Source organism: Acomys minous (assembly GCF_964271855.1).
Source record: "Acomys minous genome assembly, chromosome: 6".
NCBI classification, from domain to species: domain Eukaryota; kingdom Metazoa; phylum Chordata; class Mammalia; order Rodentia; family Muridae; genus Acomys; species Acomys minous.
The window spans coordinates 51,250,900-51,270,206 of NC_140487.1; the positions used below are offsets into that span (position 1 = coordinate 51,250,900).

The window sequence follows — 19,307 nt, forward strand, 5'->3', positions numbered from 1 at the left end:
TGGCATTTCTTTGTCAATGCATATTTTAATGAGAAATTGCATTTTTTTTAACTCTTGAAGGAAACCTTTGGGACTTTGACTTTAAATAATTTCATACTACTTGAGAATTGAAAATATTTTTAATCACTGCTAATGAGAAGCTTCCTTAATATTATATTGGTGGAAATGTTATAAGGTTCAATTTAGAAAGCTTGAAATATTGAAAATTGAATTAATTTAATTGAAACATTCAAATACCTATTGAAATTATCCAGCTTACATTTTTTGTAAAGATAAATTTACATGAATTTATTAAGTATGTGAGGTGAGATTTCCAGATACTTCTAAAATATCCAGAAATGTTCTACTTTATTAGAAATCATTGCAGTAGAATAAACAAATCTATCTACAAATTTAAAACTTATTATATAATGTTAACAAAGTCTTATGTTTACCTATGCCATGATTTGAAACTTTCCTAAGAATTTCTAAGTACATGCAAACTTAACAGACTAGAAAATTACTTATAAACACTAATTTGGTTAATATTATTTGTATAAAGTTTCATATGGTTAAACACATACAGCCAGTTAACCTGAGAAAAGTAGTAAAAAGATAACATACAAAATGCAATTTAAATGTACCTTAATACTAAAAATGTACTCCTGCAACCAATAAGTGTCTGTTCTTTGTTTTTCACCCTCTAAGGTATTTTAGGTGTTTTGTTACAGAGATGCAAAAGTAAAACAGTTGACAATATGTAGCTGGAACCATGTCCTTAGAATTATAAGAGTATATGATCACGAGAATCCTATTTCAGATGTCTTTTTTAAAATATTCCATCTGCAGCTACTTTACATATATATGAATGTTCATTCATTGTAAAAAGCAGTGGATTTCGTGACACTTTCGTTCAATAGATAATACCATTGATCATCCTTATCCTATTAATCAGCCCTGTTTCTATTTACCCTTCCTCTTGGTCCTGTCTACCTCTCAATAGCCCCTTTCTATTTTACTTATATAATCAGAGATAACATTAAATGAAATCTATGTTGGTTTATAAATTGTTGCACTGAGATCTTCATATGGAGAAGCATCTGTTGTGCTTGCTTATTATATAGTTAGGTTCAAAAGTAAAAATTCTAAGCAGATAATTTTCTAATAACTTATTATAGAAAATCTTGATTCATTCTAACACCTACTTTCAGTTTTCACTATTAGTTAAGAGAAAATGAAACACTCACCAGAATGGGCCTGTTACAAATATCCATGTAAAATGAGGTCCTAAAATGTAGCTATAAGGAAGAAATGTCATCAGCTCATCTCTCTCTAGACCGATAATTATCATGTCATCTGGAGCAGGCAGTTCCATCGTTGATGTTGTTACAAAGTGGTACCATCAAATGGAAAAGTGAACTTCCCTAATAAAAGGAGAACAGTGGAGTAGGAACAGCTGAGGTCTGTGTTTCCTGTGTATGAGATTGCCTCCCCTGGCCATATCTGTCTGTGTGGATTAATGTGTCTGAATCCTTGTGTACAAAACAAAATAAATAATAATAATATCCCACTTAAAAGGGTAGAAAAACATTTTATATTCCCCAGGGTAACCTTCTGGCGTTCAAAACATTTGTGGTGGCCTCTATACTTACTTGACAGTGGATTCAGGGTTTCAACCTAGAAATTACCAGCTCTTTTGCTAAAATTAAGAAACTGTCATCTCCTCTAAACACACTTTAGGAAGTGATCTTTCTTACAGAGCATATTAGAAGTAGGGTCATATCAATGTATTAGCAGAAATCATGCTGTGGTTTTGGGAATGTTCTCAGTTGTTAGAGTACATATCTAGAAAGTATTATATATGTGGGACACCATGAAAAGAATCATATTTTCAAATTATAGGCACAAATTAGGGAGATGAATTAAGTCAATGAAAGCACAAGACCTTCAAACACTTCAAACCATAGAAGGAAACAGCCTCAAAGACATATCCGTATAACACACAAATTTTGCGAGAATTTTTTAGTTAAAACACTAAGGATATTGAATGAAAAAGTGGATTTAATAGCATTTGTGGTCCAGTTTCTAAATGTTGAGTAATTCCAGGCTTAATAGAAGTTCTGCTATTCCTAGCTTATTTAACCATTTTCTCTAATTTTATTTGGGCCTCTACAAAAGTATAATTTATCCAAAAACAGCCAGAAGGAACCTTAAGAGAATGATGCCCCATTTCCCTTAAGGAGGGTTGGGTAGATTTTTGGTTGCTTTCTTGGTGTATAGGTATTTATTTTCATTGGTAGTTTGTTACAAGTTACTATTGGTCTTATTCAGAGAACGAACTAGGGGACTCAGTGATGTTTCTCTTCTCCTTATCTTTCTTTCTTAGCTTTTGAGATAGTGTTTGATATATATATATGGTTTTTACAATTAAGCTTATTTGTTTTGGAGTTAAGATGTTTTTAGGTCTAGATAGATGTTTTAAGTTGATAGAGATGAGATATAATAGATAACAATTTATATTCAGAATTATAGACTCACTGAAATAGGAAAGATATTTTCTTCAAGGTTGTCAGATTCAAATAGCCAAAACACTGTGATTGTAACCTTTGTATAATTCCTGATTGTTTTGTGGTTCTTCTTACTATATAAATTTATTTTGTTTATGTATAATAATATAAGTGATAGGATAACAATTGTAATCTGAGTTGTAATCTGAAAAAATAATTAATAAAAATAATAAATGTATATGTAAAAAACTTTAAATTAAAATAAAAAAATGGATTGAAAACTCTAAGAGAAAAACTACAAGTCTTAGGCTGCACTCCAACAACAACAAAAATAACAAAAAGACTATACACACATGGAAACTAAACAACTCTCTACATAATGATACCCAGGTCAGGGAAATAACAAAGAAAGAAATTGAAGACTTCCTGAAATTCAGTGAAAATGAAGGAACTACATACCTGGATTTGTGGGATACATTGAAAGCAGTGCTAAGAGGAAAATTCATAGCACTAAGTGCCTTTATAAAGAAATTGAAAACATCCCACATAAACAATTTAACAACACAGCTAGAAGCCCTAGAAAAAAAAAGTAGCAGAAACACCCAAGAGGAATAGACGTCTGGAAATAATCAAACTCAGGCCTGGAATTAATAAATTAGAAACAAAGAGAACAGTCCAAAGAATCAACAAAACCAAGAGCTAGTTCTTTGAGAAAATCAACAAGAAAGACAAACCATTACCCAAACTAACTAAAAGGCAGAGAGACAGTATCCAAATCAACAAAATCAGAAATGAAAAGGGAGACATAACAACAGACACTGAAGAAATACAAAGAATCATAAGATCCTACTTCAAAGGTATATATGCCACAAAATTAGAAAATCTAATGGAAATGGATGATTTTCTTGATCAATTCCACTTGCCAAAATTGAGTGAAGAACAGATAAACAAGCTAAATAGTCCCATTTCCCCTACAGAAATATAAGCAATCATTGATAGTCTCCAAACCAAAAAAAGCCCAGGGCCAGATGGTTTCAGTGGAGAATTCTACCAGACCTTCAAGAATGAGCTAATACTGATACTATTCAAGCTACTTCAAAGATAGAAATGGATGGAACACTACCAAGTTAATTCTACGAGGCCACAATCACATTGATACCTAAACCTCACAAAGACCCAACAAAGAAAGAGAATTTCAGACCAATTTCTCTTATGAACATTGATGCAAAAGCATTCAATAAAATACTCACAAAAGGAATACAAGAACCCACCAAAGATATCATTCACCATGACCAGGTAGGCTTCATTCCAGGCATGCAGGGATGGTTTAACATATAGAAATCCATCAATGTAATTCACCATATAAACAAACTGAAAATAAAAATCCCACATGATCATCTCCTTAGATGCAGAGGAAGCATTTGATAAAATCCAACACCCATTCATGTTTAAAGTTTTGGAGAGATCAAGGATAAAAGGCACATACTTCAACTTGATAAATGCTATATACAGCAAGCCAATAGCCAAAATCAAATTAAATGGAGAGATATTCAAGAAAATTTCTCTAAAATTGGGAATAAGGGAAGGCTGCCCACTCTCCCCATATCTTTTCAATATAGTACTGGAAGTTCTAGCCAGAGCAAGAAGACAACAAAAAGATATCAAAGGGATCCAAATGGGAAAGAAGGAAACATTTTATAGTTAAAACACTAAGTAAACACAACAAAAAGTAACAGAAAGCTGTAAGAGAAAAATCTGCAAATAACATCAAATCCCCATAAACGGGAAGTATGAACATCCAGAATTTCAGGAAAACAGTAAACTAAAAATAGCTATGTACGCTTTGACCTTTTCAAATCTATTTATTTAGGGTTCTTTAATGCTTATAACTCCATTTCTATCCACCTACTCTATGTAAGAGAGAAAAGAGGCTAATGGTAACAGGAGAAGTAGAATTTTTAGACTCAGTTGCTTGGTGCAATCATAGTCAGGATTCCATCAGACCCATCCATTAAAAAGCAAACCAGCAATTCAGCAAAGGTGGTTGTAACCACCACACCTGGAATCTGAAGCAGCAGTTGAAACAAGGAAACTCAAAGCATTCTCTAGAGCATTTCCCTCTAGGAGAACCTTAAAGCAAACTGATGAACAGCCAAGCAATAGGGAATGGTGACAAGACCAAAAATCTAAGCCTCCTGTTTTGGTGATCATATATACATATACACACACATACACACATAACTCTCAAAGTCTATACAAATATGTTTACCATTTGGCAAAGACCATGCCCCCACAAAAAGCAGTACATCTTCTAGTGGACAAACATCACATGTTCTCTCACAAATCTGTTTCCAGTGGACAAACACTGCACACACTCACACAAGTCTGTTTCATATCTTACACTTGGGATCAAAACAAAAAGATGTTTATATCCATTACATAGTTATTACTCAAAGTAAACTTTCAAATCCAGAAGAAACTGAAGCAGTACATCTCAAATCCGAAAGGATATCCAATCCAAAATAATATACCTAGCAAAACCACTGCCATGCTTGAAGGAAGAGGAACAATTTTCCACATCATAGTCATCCTCAAAAATTATATTCAGCAAACCAAACCTAAGATAATAAAAAACAATTATTTTTTTGTCTGTGAAAGGAATGAGTATAGCAGAGAGACTGTGGAAAAATATGAAGTCATAATTATTAAAACACTAGGAAACTCAACACCCAAAATCAATAACATCATGTCCAGAACTAAAATACACATTTCAATAATACTTTAAAGATGAATGCCTTATTTCTACATCAAATGTCACAGACTGACTGAGTGGATCAAGAAACAAATCATTTTCTGCTGCCTTCAAAAGCCACATTTAATTTTAAAGGTAGTGACTACCTTAGACTACAAGGCTAGACAAAAGTACTACAATCATATGGAACCAGGAAAAAGCTGCTCATTATTCTGACTTCTGACAAAACAGATTTGAATTAAAATTAATCAGAAGGAACAAAAGGATAAAAAGATAAAGAAAGGAGCTTCTAATCAGGGTATCAGTTGACCATGAAGACATTATCATCTTAAACAACTATGTGCCAAACTCAAGGGTGCCCAGTTTATTAAAAAATAAAGTTTAGTTCCGAATTAAAGGATACAAATTAACGTCAAGCCACTAACAATAGACTATTTTAATACACAACATGTGGTATGTCCTAGGCATGTAGACTTGGGAAGGAAGTGAGAATTAGAATACTTGTCTTTCTCCTGAAACCTGAGTTCTTGGAAATTCTTGGAAGAGTCTCCCTCTCTCCCTCCCTCCCTCCCTCTCTCTCTCTCTCTCCTTTTCTCTCTTCTTCTATTCCTTTCTCTTTTCTATCTTTTCTTCTGTCTCTCCTTCTATCTCTTTCTTTTTACAGCAGTGATGCCATATTCAACTGTAAGTATGGAAATAAACAGTGCTATAGATGGGAGTAAAAGAAAGCATCTGGTCTTGGCTCTGACATTTATTTTCTGGAGTCTAGATAACTGGAGAGCATCTTAAATATTTTCAGAGTCATAGAAATGCTCTCAGTAGATGACTTCCCATTTCATTTACAGTAAACATGGAAAAGAGAAAGCAACAAGTAAGGTGTGACTTAATGAGCCCCTATCTCCCAAACTAATATAGATTATCTACTCAAACCATGAAACTAGATAATACAAGGTTTACTTCCACTACTTTGGAAGTACTATTGCAGGCTGTTTAGGATAAATAAGTTATACCAGTTAATTGTTAGTTGATCAAATCATGACGATGTCAATCACTAGTCTGCTTTTATGACAAGAATACACATCTTAGGTGTGGCATATAGACATGATTATATAGAAAGATAAGGTAGGATAGTTAGATAAGGTCTTCAAAAACCCCAGAAACATATAGAATACGGCATTTAAAATATTTTTATTATTTTAAAGATTCACTGACAATGAGACAGGTTAACTTCTGGCACATGCAGCTTACATCAAAGAAGATGATGAGGATCAAAGAACCTCTTTGTTGAGATAGCTTCAAATGTGGCAGACAAGCCACTGGGAAAATGCCCTCATTTCTACCACAGACAGAATTCTGCCCCCCAAAATGGGCAAGCTAGGAGGCAGGCAGAGTCGATGGCCAAACTCTGCCAAGACAGGGTAAGCAAGTCCTTTATAGTTACTTGCTTACAAATATATCTGTCAGACATTTTGGGCCAGAAGGCTGAAGAATATGCTCCAACATAATAGATAGTATCGGGTGACTCTTCAGATAGCAAACTGTGTCTGTCATTTTCTCATTCAGAAAGCTACTAACCTGAACACCAGGCATACTCAGGTAATCAAGTTTATTACTTCTCAAGTCTCTGATGGAATTGAAGATCAAGTAGCTTAGTTTTCAATGAAAGCTTAGTTGTTTAGGGGTTAAGATGTTCTTAGGTCTAGATAGATGTTTTAAGTTGATAATGACAAGATGTGATGGAGATAGATTTATATTTAGAATTTTAGAAGTACCAAGAGAGGAAAGATGTTTTCAAGGCTGTCAAATACAAATAACCAAAACACTAAGCATATATCATTTATATAATTCCTGATTGTGTCATGATTCTTCTTGCTATAGATAGTTTATTGTATATATGAGTAATAATATAAATGTATATGTAAATAAATAAACAAATACATAAAAAATTGGACCTCATGAAACTGAAAAGCTTCTTTAAGGCAAATGATACTATCAAAAGAAAAAATCAACAGCCTATAGACTAGGAGATCTTCACCAACCTTGCATTTGCCAAAGGGCTAATATCCAAAATATATAAAGAACTCTAGCAATTACACTAACTTGTATTATAAACTAAAAACAAATTCTTAGACCTAAAAGAATCTTCTTTAATTGTAAACAAGTTAAGCTTAATTGTGAGACTATGTAGTCTTCATCCCCAGCAGTGACCTCAATTTGTAAGAACTACAAAGTAAGCAGCTTCCAAATATATAGAAATGACAGAGGGAACTGGCTACCTAGACAGTTAGTCATCTAAGTGTAGGCATAAGATTATTGTGAAATTCAAATTTTGAATACTGTACCCCATATCTAGTGACAATCCTTGTTCTGAGAATATCCTGTTTCAGTGTTGTGTAAACATTGCTGTCCAATTGTACCCTGACATGCCCATAAAGCTGCTTCCAGCCAATCACTGAGCAGAGGAGAGAATAGGGCTGGACTTTCTCCCAGCCCTGGTAGAAGAAGTAAGAAGAAGAAATAAGGAATTCATCCAGGAGACATCAGGAGAGAAGAGCTGGAGCAGGACAGCAATAAAATGCAAGTAATCACAGGTATTTACTCTAGGGTAAGCCAGATTTCCATATGGGTTAAGAACAGAATAATAACTGCTCAGTTGATGTGATAGGAAGATTGTTAAAATAATGTAATAGAGTCTTAATTATTGGTGTGAGAAACTGATAAGCAAACAGAATTATATAACAATAACTTTAACATTTTGACATACCAAGTGGGGTCAGACTTAAATAGAAAGTAAAACTATAGAGCAGTTTTTTTGTTGTTCTGTTCATTAAGAGAGCAACAATAGTTTTTGAGGCAGGAGCTCACAGCTCCCTGATTAGACAGATGATACATGCTCCCCCTACCCCTCGTTCCACCAGAGCAGCAAAACTTCCAGTCAGTTACAGAAAAACAAAAACTGATAGAACTCCAGAAAGGCAAACAGAAGTACTGCTTTAAGAAGCCCTTGCTGAGGAAAAAAACAGTTGCCCTTTAACACAAGAAAGCTTCTAAAAGCCATATTTTCATAGCCAAGCCAAGAAGATAAATTCCTTGGACAAGGGGCTCTTGCTGGGCTAGAAGGAAACACTTGTGGACCCCATAACTTTCCAGAATGAGAGAATGTTCAGGATCAATAAAAGGAGGCAAAAAAACCCTCTCACTGGAAATCAGATCTAGAGACTTATGGAGAAGTCTCAAACATCCAAACTTGCTAGATCTAGAAAGGAAGCTGGATCTAAGAAAGTAAAGTATGTAAGGAGAGGTTTTGCTACTAAAAAATGTTATTTTGTATGTTGAAAAAGATGGAAGACACAGTGACACAATTAATCTAGATTCCATTTGAGTTTGTTTCACTTAGCATAGAAATAATGTTTTCAGTGGTGATTACAGCTTTGTGTATCCTCTTTGAGTGAGATCAGAATAAGACAGACTTAGAAAAAGAAAAACCTAAGAAATTAGATGCTATATTAAAGGTCATAGAATAAAGGTTGGATAAATTTCTGAATAAAATTATGGAACCTTTAGAGTTCAAACTTGAACTTATGATAACAGCAAAAAGTTAATTTCAAAAGAAATGTCTGAATATAGCACATTTAGACTCTGGGTAGAAAGGCTTCAGTGGTAGACCAACATGAATATTGTATGTATATTGTCAAGGTTAAGTTACTGATTGAAGGTCTATATGCTAAATTAGAAACACAGATCCTATTTGGTGTTGCCTTAAAACAAGATCATATGGTTGATTCTGTGCTCCATTTTGCAGAGTTGGAGAAATGAAATATGAGCACCATGCCATAGGTTCATATCCAGAATTCCAGTGGGCTTTGTCTTCAATTCTGGACAGCATGGTTCTAAGGCTACACATTTGTTAGGGATGGTAACTATCCTAGAGATGCCTTTGCAAATTGGGGTTGATAGTGCTTCAGCATGTATTTCAATTGGAATACAATCTTTTGTTAGACATTATGACATAAACCATGTTAGAGATATAATATAACCCTTTAGGTTGCAATCCTTGGTCTGAGAATTTCCTGTCTCAATATTGTGTAAGCATTGCTCCTTAATTGTCCACTGACCCTTATTGCCAATAAAGCAGCATATAGCTAATTACCAAGCAGGGGATAGAATAGGTCTTGACTTCCTGCCAACCAGGGCTGGAGAATTAAGAAGAGGAATCAGGGGTTCATTCACTGGCAGAGATTAAGGAGACATCAGGAGAGAAGAGCTGGAGCAAGAAATTAATAAAGTGCAAATAATCTGGAGGAAGCCTGGTTAGCTTAGGGGTTAAAAAAAAGTAATAGCTGCTCAGTTAATATGTTGTGAAGCTTGTTAAAACAATATAAGAGTCTTAATTATGTGTGTGATAGAGGATTAAGAGAGCAGCAACTGTTGGCACATCATCTTAATCCTTCTGGCCCAAAATATCTGACAGATGCTTTGTGAAGCAGGAATTGTGAAGTATTGCCTACTGTGCCTTGGAAAAGTTCAGCAGTGATTTCTTTATGTTTAGTTTTTCCATTTTAGACAACACACTGTTGGCGTTTGAAGCAAGGGCAGTTTTTTTCTTGCCCATTGGCTATCTTGCCACATTTGAAGCCAACTCCATAATGAGATTCTTTGATGTTCAAAATCTTCTTTGAAGTAGAAAGGAGGTGCTTCCAGCAGCAGACCTGTCTCATTGTAAAAAAACAAACAAACAGGCAAAACTCAAATATGACAACACAAAACAAAAACTAAAAATGCTTTAAGGTAAGAAAATATCTTTAAATGTCATGTTTGGTAGGTCTCTGAGGTTTTAGAAGAGAATCTATCTGTCTATGTTATATCTGAATAGGCAAGTGTTGCTTGTTTTCTATCTTCTTACTGTCTTTTCAACCTAGGGAGCATATCTCTGTAATAAACTAGACTAGAATCTGACAGGGACAATAGTTTGATTGACTAACATTAATTTGAACTTCTTAATTATCCTAAATAGTTTGTAATAGTCTTTTCAAGGGAGTAGAACTTAAGAATCACCTAGGCACAATACCTGAGTTAATGAATGGTATGTTGTAATAGAAATATAACCTTAATTTTGTATCTGTATACAAAGATCTATCTATACAAATGTTATCAAATATAAATATAACCTTATTTCAGTATCAATATACAAAGATTTATACTAATGTAAGATTTTTTTCTTTTTTTTCCTTTATTAATTTATTCTTGTTACACCTCAATGGTTATCCCATCCCTTGTATCCTCCCATTCTTCCCTCCCTCCTCTTTTCCCCTTATTCTCCTCCCCTATGACCGTTCCTGAGGGGGATTACCTCCCCCTGTATATGCTCATAGGGTATCAAGTCTCATTATGATAGGCAGATTTGGGCCCAGGGGTCCCGCTCAAACTAAGGCACCAGCCAAGGACAATACAGGCGGTAAACCTTAAACCCCTACCCAGATCTAGCCAATGGACAGAACACTCTCCACAGTAGAGTGGAGAGTGGGATATTACTTTCTCACATACTCTGGTGCCTCACCTTTGACCATGTCCCCTGGAGGGGGAGACCTGGTGGCACTCAGAGGAAGGACAGCAGGTTACTAATGTAAGATTTTTGGCTTATTAATGCCTTGAGTTTAAAAGACGATTCAATAATCTATCCCTTTGTCTTATTATTCATATATTATTTCTATATCCCCATTGTTTCTTTTCAACCCTTCTCAGCCTACATAAGAAATAAAGAAGGACAGAAAAATGATGAAGAAAGAGAGAAATCCCTGAGTTTAACTTCCTATACCCTGTTTCCTCCCTGATCAGGACTATTTAACAACTTTCAACTAACTACCAAAAATGACAACAAATATCCATAGCCCACCAACTGACCAAAAACCTGACCAACCCACCAAAGTTCCTCTGCCTATATCTTACCATCCTGATCTACCTGGAGGACAGCAAGCAAAGGTGAGCTGTGTGTGTATGGTCCCCAACTGTCATCTCCTGCAATTCAGAAGACGCCTGTGGGAGTCCTCAGAAACACTCACTGCAGAGCACCCTCTGCATCTTTCCTACATGTCTGATCCCCCTGAGATCCAGGCAGCAGAACATAGGCCTCAGGATCCCAAGAACATGCAGGAGGCCCTGCGCCAAAGGTAACAGAGGTGAGATGGGGGTTCTTCCCTAATCTCCATTTTCAGGCCCAAGTCACTGACTGACTGCCTGAGGTGTCCTGCATTGGGAAATTTAGCCAACACCAAGGACCTACATATGTATAAAGGGCAGCATAATAGCACAGTCAGCATGAGCAAGGACAATATGGCACCATCAGAGCCCAGCTGTCCTTCTACAGCAAGCCCTTGATATCCCAACACAACCAAAGCACAAGAAGATGAGCTTAAACCAAACTTTATAAAGGTGGTAGAGGAATTTAAAGAGAAAATCTAAAGAAGTATGAGAAAATATACTCAAAAGGATAGAGGCCTTTAAAGAGGAAATGAACAATCTCCTTAATGAACAAGAAGAAAACAAAATTAAACAGTTGAAGGAAATGAATAAAACCATTTGAGACTTGAAAATGGAAATAGAAAACAAACTGAGAAAGTACTGGAAATGGAAAACATAGGGAAGAGAACAGGAACAGCAGACACAAGCATAACTAACAGAATTTAAGAGAGGGATGTGAGAATCTCAGGCATAGAAGATACAATCGAAGAAATCAATACAAGTCAAAGAAAATGTTAAATCTCAAAAATTCCTGACTCAAAGATTCCAAGAAATCTGGTATACTGTGAAAAATACCCAATCTATGAATAATAGGAATAGAAGAAAGTAAAGAGCCTCAAGTCCAAGGACCAGAAAATATTTTGATCAAAATCATAGAAAAAAAAATCCTCAACATAAAGAAAGAGATGCCTATAAACATACAAGAAGCGTGCAGAACAGCAAATAGGTTGGACTAGAAAAGAAAATCCTCCAGGCACATAGTCATCAAAACCGTAACTACATTGAACAAAGAAATAATAATAAAAAGTTGCAAGGGAAAATGGCCAAGTAACTTACAAAGGAAGACCTATCAGAATTACACCTGACTTCTCAACAGAGACTCTGAAAGCTAGAAGGGCCTGGAAAGATGTCTTGAAGCCTTTAAGAGACCATAGATGGAAACCTAGCAAAAATCTCAATCACCATAGATTGAAAAACAATATATCCAAGGGGAAAAAACACATTTAAGCAACATCTATCGACAAAGTCAGCCCTACAGAAAATACAGGAAGGAGAACTCTAATCCAAGGAGGTCTACTATACCCAAGAAAACACAGAAAAGAAATAATTCTACACGAGGGAAAAAGGAAACAACAGAAACACTAACACCACCAACATAAAAACAACAGGAACTAACCATCATTGGTCATTAATATCTCTTAACATCAATGGACTCACTTTCCCAATAAAAAGACACAGGCAAACAGAATGGATGTGAAATGGGATCTATCATTCTCTTGCTTACAGGAAACACACCTTGGGAACAGAGATAGACATTTCATCAGAATAGAGAGCTATAAAAAGGGTTTCCAAGCAAAGCCAAGAAGAAAGCTGGAGTAGCCATTATAACATCTAATAAAATAGACTTTCGACTGAAATAATTCAAAAGAGATAAGGAAGAACATTTCATATTCATCAAAGAAAATTTCGACCAAGATGAGGTCTTAATTCTGAACAGCTATCTTCCAAAAGCTAGGGCACCCACATTCATAAATAAAACATTACTAAAACTCAAATTACACAACAACCGCCTTGCATTAATAGAAGAAGACTTACCAATGGACAGGTCATGGAGACATAAACTAAACTTCACATAACAAAATTAACCAACAATATGAATCAAATGGACCTACAAATATCTACAGAACATTCCATCCAAACACAAAATATTATACTTTTTTCTTATCACCTCATGACAAATTTTCCAAAGTTGACCACATATTCAGTCAGAGCGGAGATGAGAATGAACTCAGAGGACTAGGATAAGTGGAAATTCTAATCAGAATATGTTGTATGAAAAACTATTTAAATAAAAGAACAACATATTTTATTTTTTCTTCATTTGTTTTTTATTAATTTATTCATATTAAACCTTAATGGTTATCCCATCCCTTGTATCCTCCTATTCCTCCCTCCCTCCCATTTTCCCCTTACTCCCCTACCCTATGACTGTAACTGAGGGGGACTTCCTCCCCCTCAGGGTATCAAGTCTTTTCTTGGTAACCCTAACAACATATTTTTTATTTTTTATTTTTAAAAATTTTTTATTATTAATTGATTCTTGTTACATCTCAATGGTTATCCCATCCCTTGTATCCTCCCATTCTTCCCTTCCTCCCATTTTCCCCTTATTCCCCTCCCCTATGACTGTTCCTGAGGGAGATTTCCTCCCCCTGTATATGCTCATAGGGTATCAAGTCTCTTCTTGGTAACCTGCTGTCCTTCCTCTGAGTGCCACCAGGTCTCCCCCTCCAGGGGACATGGTCAAAGGTGAGGCACCAGAGTATGTGAGAAAGTCATATCTCACTCTCCACTCAACTATGGAGAATGTTCTAACCATTGTCTAGATCTGGGTAGGGGTTTAAAGTTTACTGTCTGTATTGTCCTTGGCTGGTGCCATAGTTTGAGCGGGACCCCTGGGCCCAAATCTGCCTATCCTAATGTTCTACTTGTAGGTTTCTAGGACCCTCTGGATCCTTCTACTTTGCTATTCTCCCATACTTCTCTCATTTAGAGTCTCAATAGGATGTGACAACATATTTTTTAAATGGAGGGGTATACTGGCAAACACTTTTAATCCCAGAGCTGTAGAGGCAGAGACAAAAGAATCCATGAAGCAACCATCTTGGCCTACTTGGCAAGCCCTAGGTACAGTGAGAAAAACTCTATTGAAGCACAAGGTGAATGGCCTCGGAAGAACAACAGCCAAGGTTCTCTCCTGGTCTCCACATGTGCTTGAACATACATCCTTCATGTGTGCACAAACATACATACATACACACATTCACATAAAACACACTGCACATCATGTATGTGTATATAAACAAGTTTTATTTACAAATAATATTTTAATAAATGTAGGTTAATTAAATTGCAAATAAACCAGCATAATGAATTTTTGTCAAAAACCCATTGAGTAACTGGTTAAAAAAAGGGAAGTTTCAATTCACAATACTTTTATGATCTAGAGAAATTTTAGTTACTAAACAGAATTAAAGCTACCAAATCTTTTCAAAAGAAAAGCTTAAAAAGTCACTATCTACAAGGAGCTTCATATTAGTAACCAGCATGGACAATACATTTATGATAGAAAGTAAAAAGAAGAAAGAAAACTCAAATTATGATGTAAACTGAAGTTAAGAACTATATAGTATTAGACACCAGAAATATCAAAAGAATATATACCAAAGACATAAAGAATCTTTCTTTGCTACTTGAAGTATTAAACTTTAAGAAAAATCTGTATTTTAGAAAAAATAATTCTGGTTACACCAGAATGACGCCTTACGACCATCTGTAACTCCAGTTCCAGGGGATCCCATGACCTCTTCTGACCTCTGTGAGCACCATGAATGCATGCATGCATAATGTACCCATCCATATAAATAAAAAATGAATTGACATTTTTGAAGAAGATGAAAAAAATTATCTCTTTTTCAAAAAGTAATGTGGTGGTGCTTTGACTACATGTTTTTCAGCATAATGATTATTCTGCTATCAGAACTGATTTGTACCAAAGGAGTTATTGTGGGATAAACATTCAACACAAACTTCTGAACAGTCATGAAGACTGGGTTGTACATCCATAACAGGGCTGTGGTGGATGAGATGGTGAAGTCCACCCAGTACATGGCCACAAAGAAAACCACCAGCAGCAAGATGGTCTGGGTGGCCCTTTTCTCAGGGGATGCTCTCAGGTGGCTGATGCTATGAAGATGCTTGCATTGCCTCTGATGTCTGAACAAGACAATCACCATGTATGTGCTGGTGGTCAGCATGACTCCTACAAGAAACACGTCTGTGATGGTTGTCACTGTTAAAAGCAATCCTCTGATGATGTAGTTCATGGGGAAGAACGCACAGGTTTTAGTGATCTTCATCTGGGTAGTCCCACTCATGTTAATATAAGCACCAACATAGAAGATCGTCCTACTACTAAGGGACAAATTAAAACACCAAATACACAATAAAGCACTGATCATGTATTTTTTTAGTTTCTGTCTAAATTTGGTCAACAAAGAGGTACTGGGACTGATAGTGACAGCCTGGAACACACTCAGAAGGCAGGTGATGCAGATGGAGAGGCCTCTCATCATCCTGTGTATGTAGAAAGTTGTCTTACATTTGAAGTCATTCTCAATGTTCAGTGACTCAAATATGTCTGTAAGCGAAATAACCCACCCAGTGAGGACCATCATTATATGAATGAAGGTCAGTTGACAGAAGATCAGATCGGTGGGCTTATGTCTGTGACCTAGGATTATGGTAATGTAGAAAAAAAGGAGGAACATATTGGCTATGACTCCAAGGCCAGTTTGGAAATAAAGGACATTCTTTAATGAAGACATGTGAGGAAAGTGAATTCTTCTTAGGAGCAGAGAGGAATGATATTTCATATATCTGAAAAAAATAATAGAGTGCACAAGAAAATTGTGATCCACTATTTATTATGTCTATATCAGTATAACAATTTACCTGTTTACTTATGATTAAACAGTCTCTTTAACTTTTGATGTTCCATACTAGACTTCATAGCCTACAGTTTTAAATATACTCCATGTATCTAATTGAAAAAACAGCATGCTATGCATAATAAGTGCTTTCACAGTCACATCTATACAGATTGCACACTTGTGCTTTTCTTGCAACTGATTCTCATGACTTAGAAATTCAACCATGTTGATATAAATTGTTTTAAATAGTAGTGATGAGTACAGAATATTAATCATATTTATACCACTAAATAAAACATACATTGATCTGGAAAATATTCACAAAAGAAACATTTTAAATGTTGTGTCTCATATTTTCTATTTTTCTATGTTCTATCTTTCAACTATTCATGTTTTTTACTCACAATTATAATGGAGCCATAGTGTGAATAATTTAATCACCAAAAGGTCTATTTCAACTCTTCTGTTTCTACGTTCCTTTTCCCATGAATCTTACAGCCCCAGGACCTGGAATTAAAGACATAGACTTATTTGGAAACCGTTAGTGTACTTTCCACATCCTATTAATTGTAATAGTTATAAATGGTCCTAGATATCTCCCAGTTTATTTTGCATACAATAGCCTTTGTGATGCGCTACCTCAGGTTAAGAATTAACTCCCATCTATAAGACAAACATTATTTTGCTTTTCTTTTTGGAGTACTAATGTAAATTTTTAATAATATTAGTATAATAATTACTAATAATGTTTAGTTATGTTTTTCAACTATGTTGGTATTTTATCTCCACACTTTTTTCTTTATGTCTCTAGTATACTCTAAGAAGTTCCACTATTCTTATTTCCCCGATTAGATAATTTTACTCTGTTATTCTGCTCTCTGATGCTCCCAGCATCACCCCTATCTTGGCCACAGTCTTGTCTTTCTTTCCTAGAGTCCATAGTTACTACAGGTTGCATAATCGTAGTTAAAGACGTGGAGCTAGGATCTGCCCATAAGAGAACAAATGGCACTAAGACAAACACGATTTTCAACAGGCTTTAACAAACATGAACTTGCTGAAAATGAACATATAGTGAACTCATTTGGGAATTTCTGTTTCAAATGAGACGCCTTCCCACGCAGTGAAAATCAAGGTCACCAATGTTAAGTATCATCAGCACCCATACAATTTTTATAGTTTCATTCAAGAATCTTTTGTGCCTATGGCAGTTATATGTCCAGGTACTGGTGTCATTTTTCTATCAAATTAATTTAACTCAGTACTTTAAAATCAGACATGTAATAGAGAAATAGAAAACAACTACCCTGACTCAAATTCTTGTATGAAAACGTGTTCCAGATTATGTTTTTATGCTCATTCACATATTCTACAAATACAGGTGCAATCCTGCATGTCTGTACAGAAATGATGCAGAGGTTAGAGGCTGAGGCCACTCTAAAATCTTGCTATGAATGTGAGACACAAACCACATATTTTATATTTTCATGATTTTTGTCCCTAAAAAGCTCAAATTAATAGAAGAATGGATTCATTTCAATTTCTATAGCCAAACATCTTATTTCATCATCAACATACATTTACAGTAGCTTCACAATGTTCTTTTGTTTAAAAAGTTTCAGAATATGGGCTGCAGATACACCTCTGTGGTTTAGAATATTTTTGCTCTTTTAAAGACCAGGGTTTGATTTTCAGTAATGACATGGCGGTTCATGACCATCTATAACTCTAGCTCAAGGGAGTCCATTACTCTCTTTGATGAGGCATACAAGTGGCACTTACATAATATATGTAGACAAAGCATACATATATGTAAAATAAAATGAATAAATCTTAAAATAAATAAATAAATAAATAAATAAATTTTCAGGATAATAGTTAATTAAAGAGTCAGTCTCCAAAGTGTAAGAACTATAGCCCAATCCTAATTTGAAACTTGGAAATGTATAAATTATATATGTAGAATCATTTATTAGTAATTATACATTGACAGCTTATTAATATAGTACATGTGTCATGAAAGTCATGAAAGATGACAATAAGGTAAAAGATAATAATCTAAAATGTTTTCTTCTTTTCACAAGAATATGAACTTCAACCATTCTACTTCATGTTGATTGCTTTGTAAATATTTATCTCATACAGAAAATGACTCATTTTCTGATTCATCAACTGATACCTTTCTCCCTTCCAGGGTCACCAAAGCTGACACTGAACTAGAAAAGTCCATAGCTACCATGGCTTTAGAAGTGTTACCACATATATGCACTGTAATGAATCATGTTGTATTTGAAAAGAATATTGCAGTGTTGGAGGATTTAACACTAATTCATAGACGTTCATAATAGTGCAGAGGCCATCACTATTACATTGACAGAGACAAAGAAACTAAGCAGAGCTCAGGCAGCTGTCTGAGGAGATCCACAACAAAAGAAACCATAAGCTGCTTTGTGCAAAGCTCTAGGTTATCTGAAAAAAAAAATCACTTTATCCTTCATTATCACAGTATTTGATTTTAGACCAGTTTGGTTTTATGAAATTAATGGTGATTGTTGCCTTCTGTTTTGTGGAGATTTTATAATATAAGGAACAAGCAAATGCATTTGATTGGAATTATCTTACCACATTTAGAGACTTATGACGTAAAGGCAGTATGACTGCTCAGAGAGAACATATAGTGATTATGTGACATTCAGGTGACAAGATACATTGTTTTGCCTGATAGTCTGTCCACTATCACCAATGTGAATAAGTCTTCGGGAATCCAGAATTATCAAGAACTTAGTCACTCAACTTAGTTTCATGCAACACCCAGCCTACCTCAAAGAGGATGATGAGTATCAAATAACCTCCTTATGGAGATGGCTTCAAACATCACAAACAAACCACTGGGCAAAATGTCCTTGCTTCTACCACAGACAGAATTCTGCCCAAAAAAGGGCTAATGTGGATGCAGACAGAGTTGAAAGCCAATCTCTGCCAAGACAGGGTAAACAGGTTCTCAATAGTTCTTGCCTCACAAATATGTCTTTTGGATATATTGGACCAGAAAGCTGAAGATGATGCCTCAACATTATAGAGAGTTTTGAGTGACTGCTCAGGTAGGAAACTGTCTCTGTCATCTTCCTACTTGTGATGCAGCTAACCTTCCCCTCCTGTATACTTGGGTAATTAATTTTATTCCTTCTCACATCCCTGATGGGGTTTAAGAAAAGATTTTTTAGTTTTATACTTAAACTTAGTTGTTTATGGGTTAAGATGTGTTTTGGTCTAGATAGATGTTTTAAGTTGATAGTGTTGAGATATAATAGATATTGATTTACATTCAGAATTTTAGAT

At 35.2% G+C, this 19,307-nt stretch overlaps 1 protein-coding gene across 1 annotated transcript; it reads right to left on the reverse strand.

Moving 5' to 3' along the window:
- Positions 1–14,978: 14,978 nt before the first annotated feature.
- On the reverse strand, positions 14,979–15,863 carry LOC311600539 (vomeronasal type-1 receptor 90-like; the record flags this gene model as incomplete). The annotated part of the gene is made up of 1 exon (XM_084787321.1): positions 14,979–15,863. One exon carries the CDS (start codon positions 15,861–15,863, stop codon positions 14,979–14,981), a length of 885 nt encoding a protein of 294 aa, XP_084643447.1.
- Positions 15,864–19,307: the final 3,444 nt, after the last annotated feature.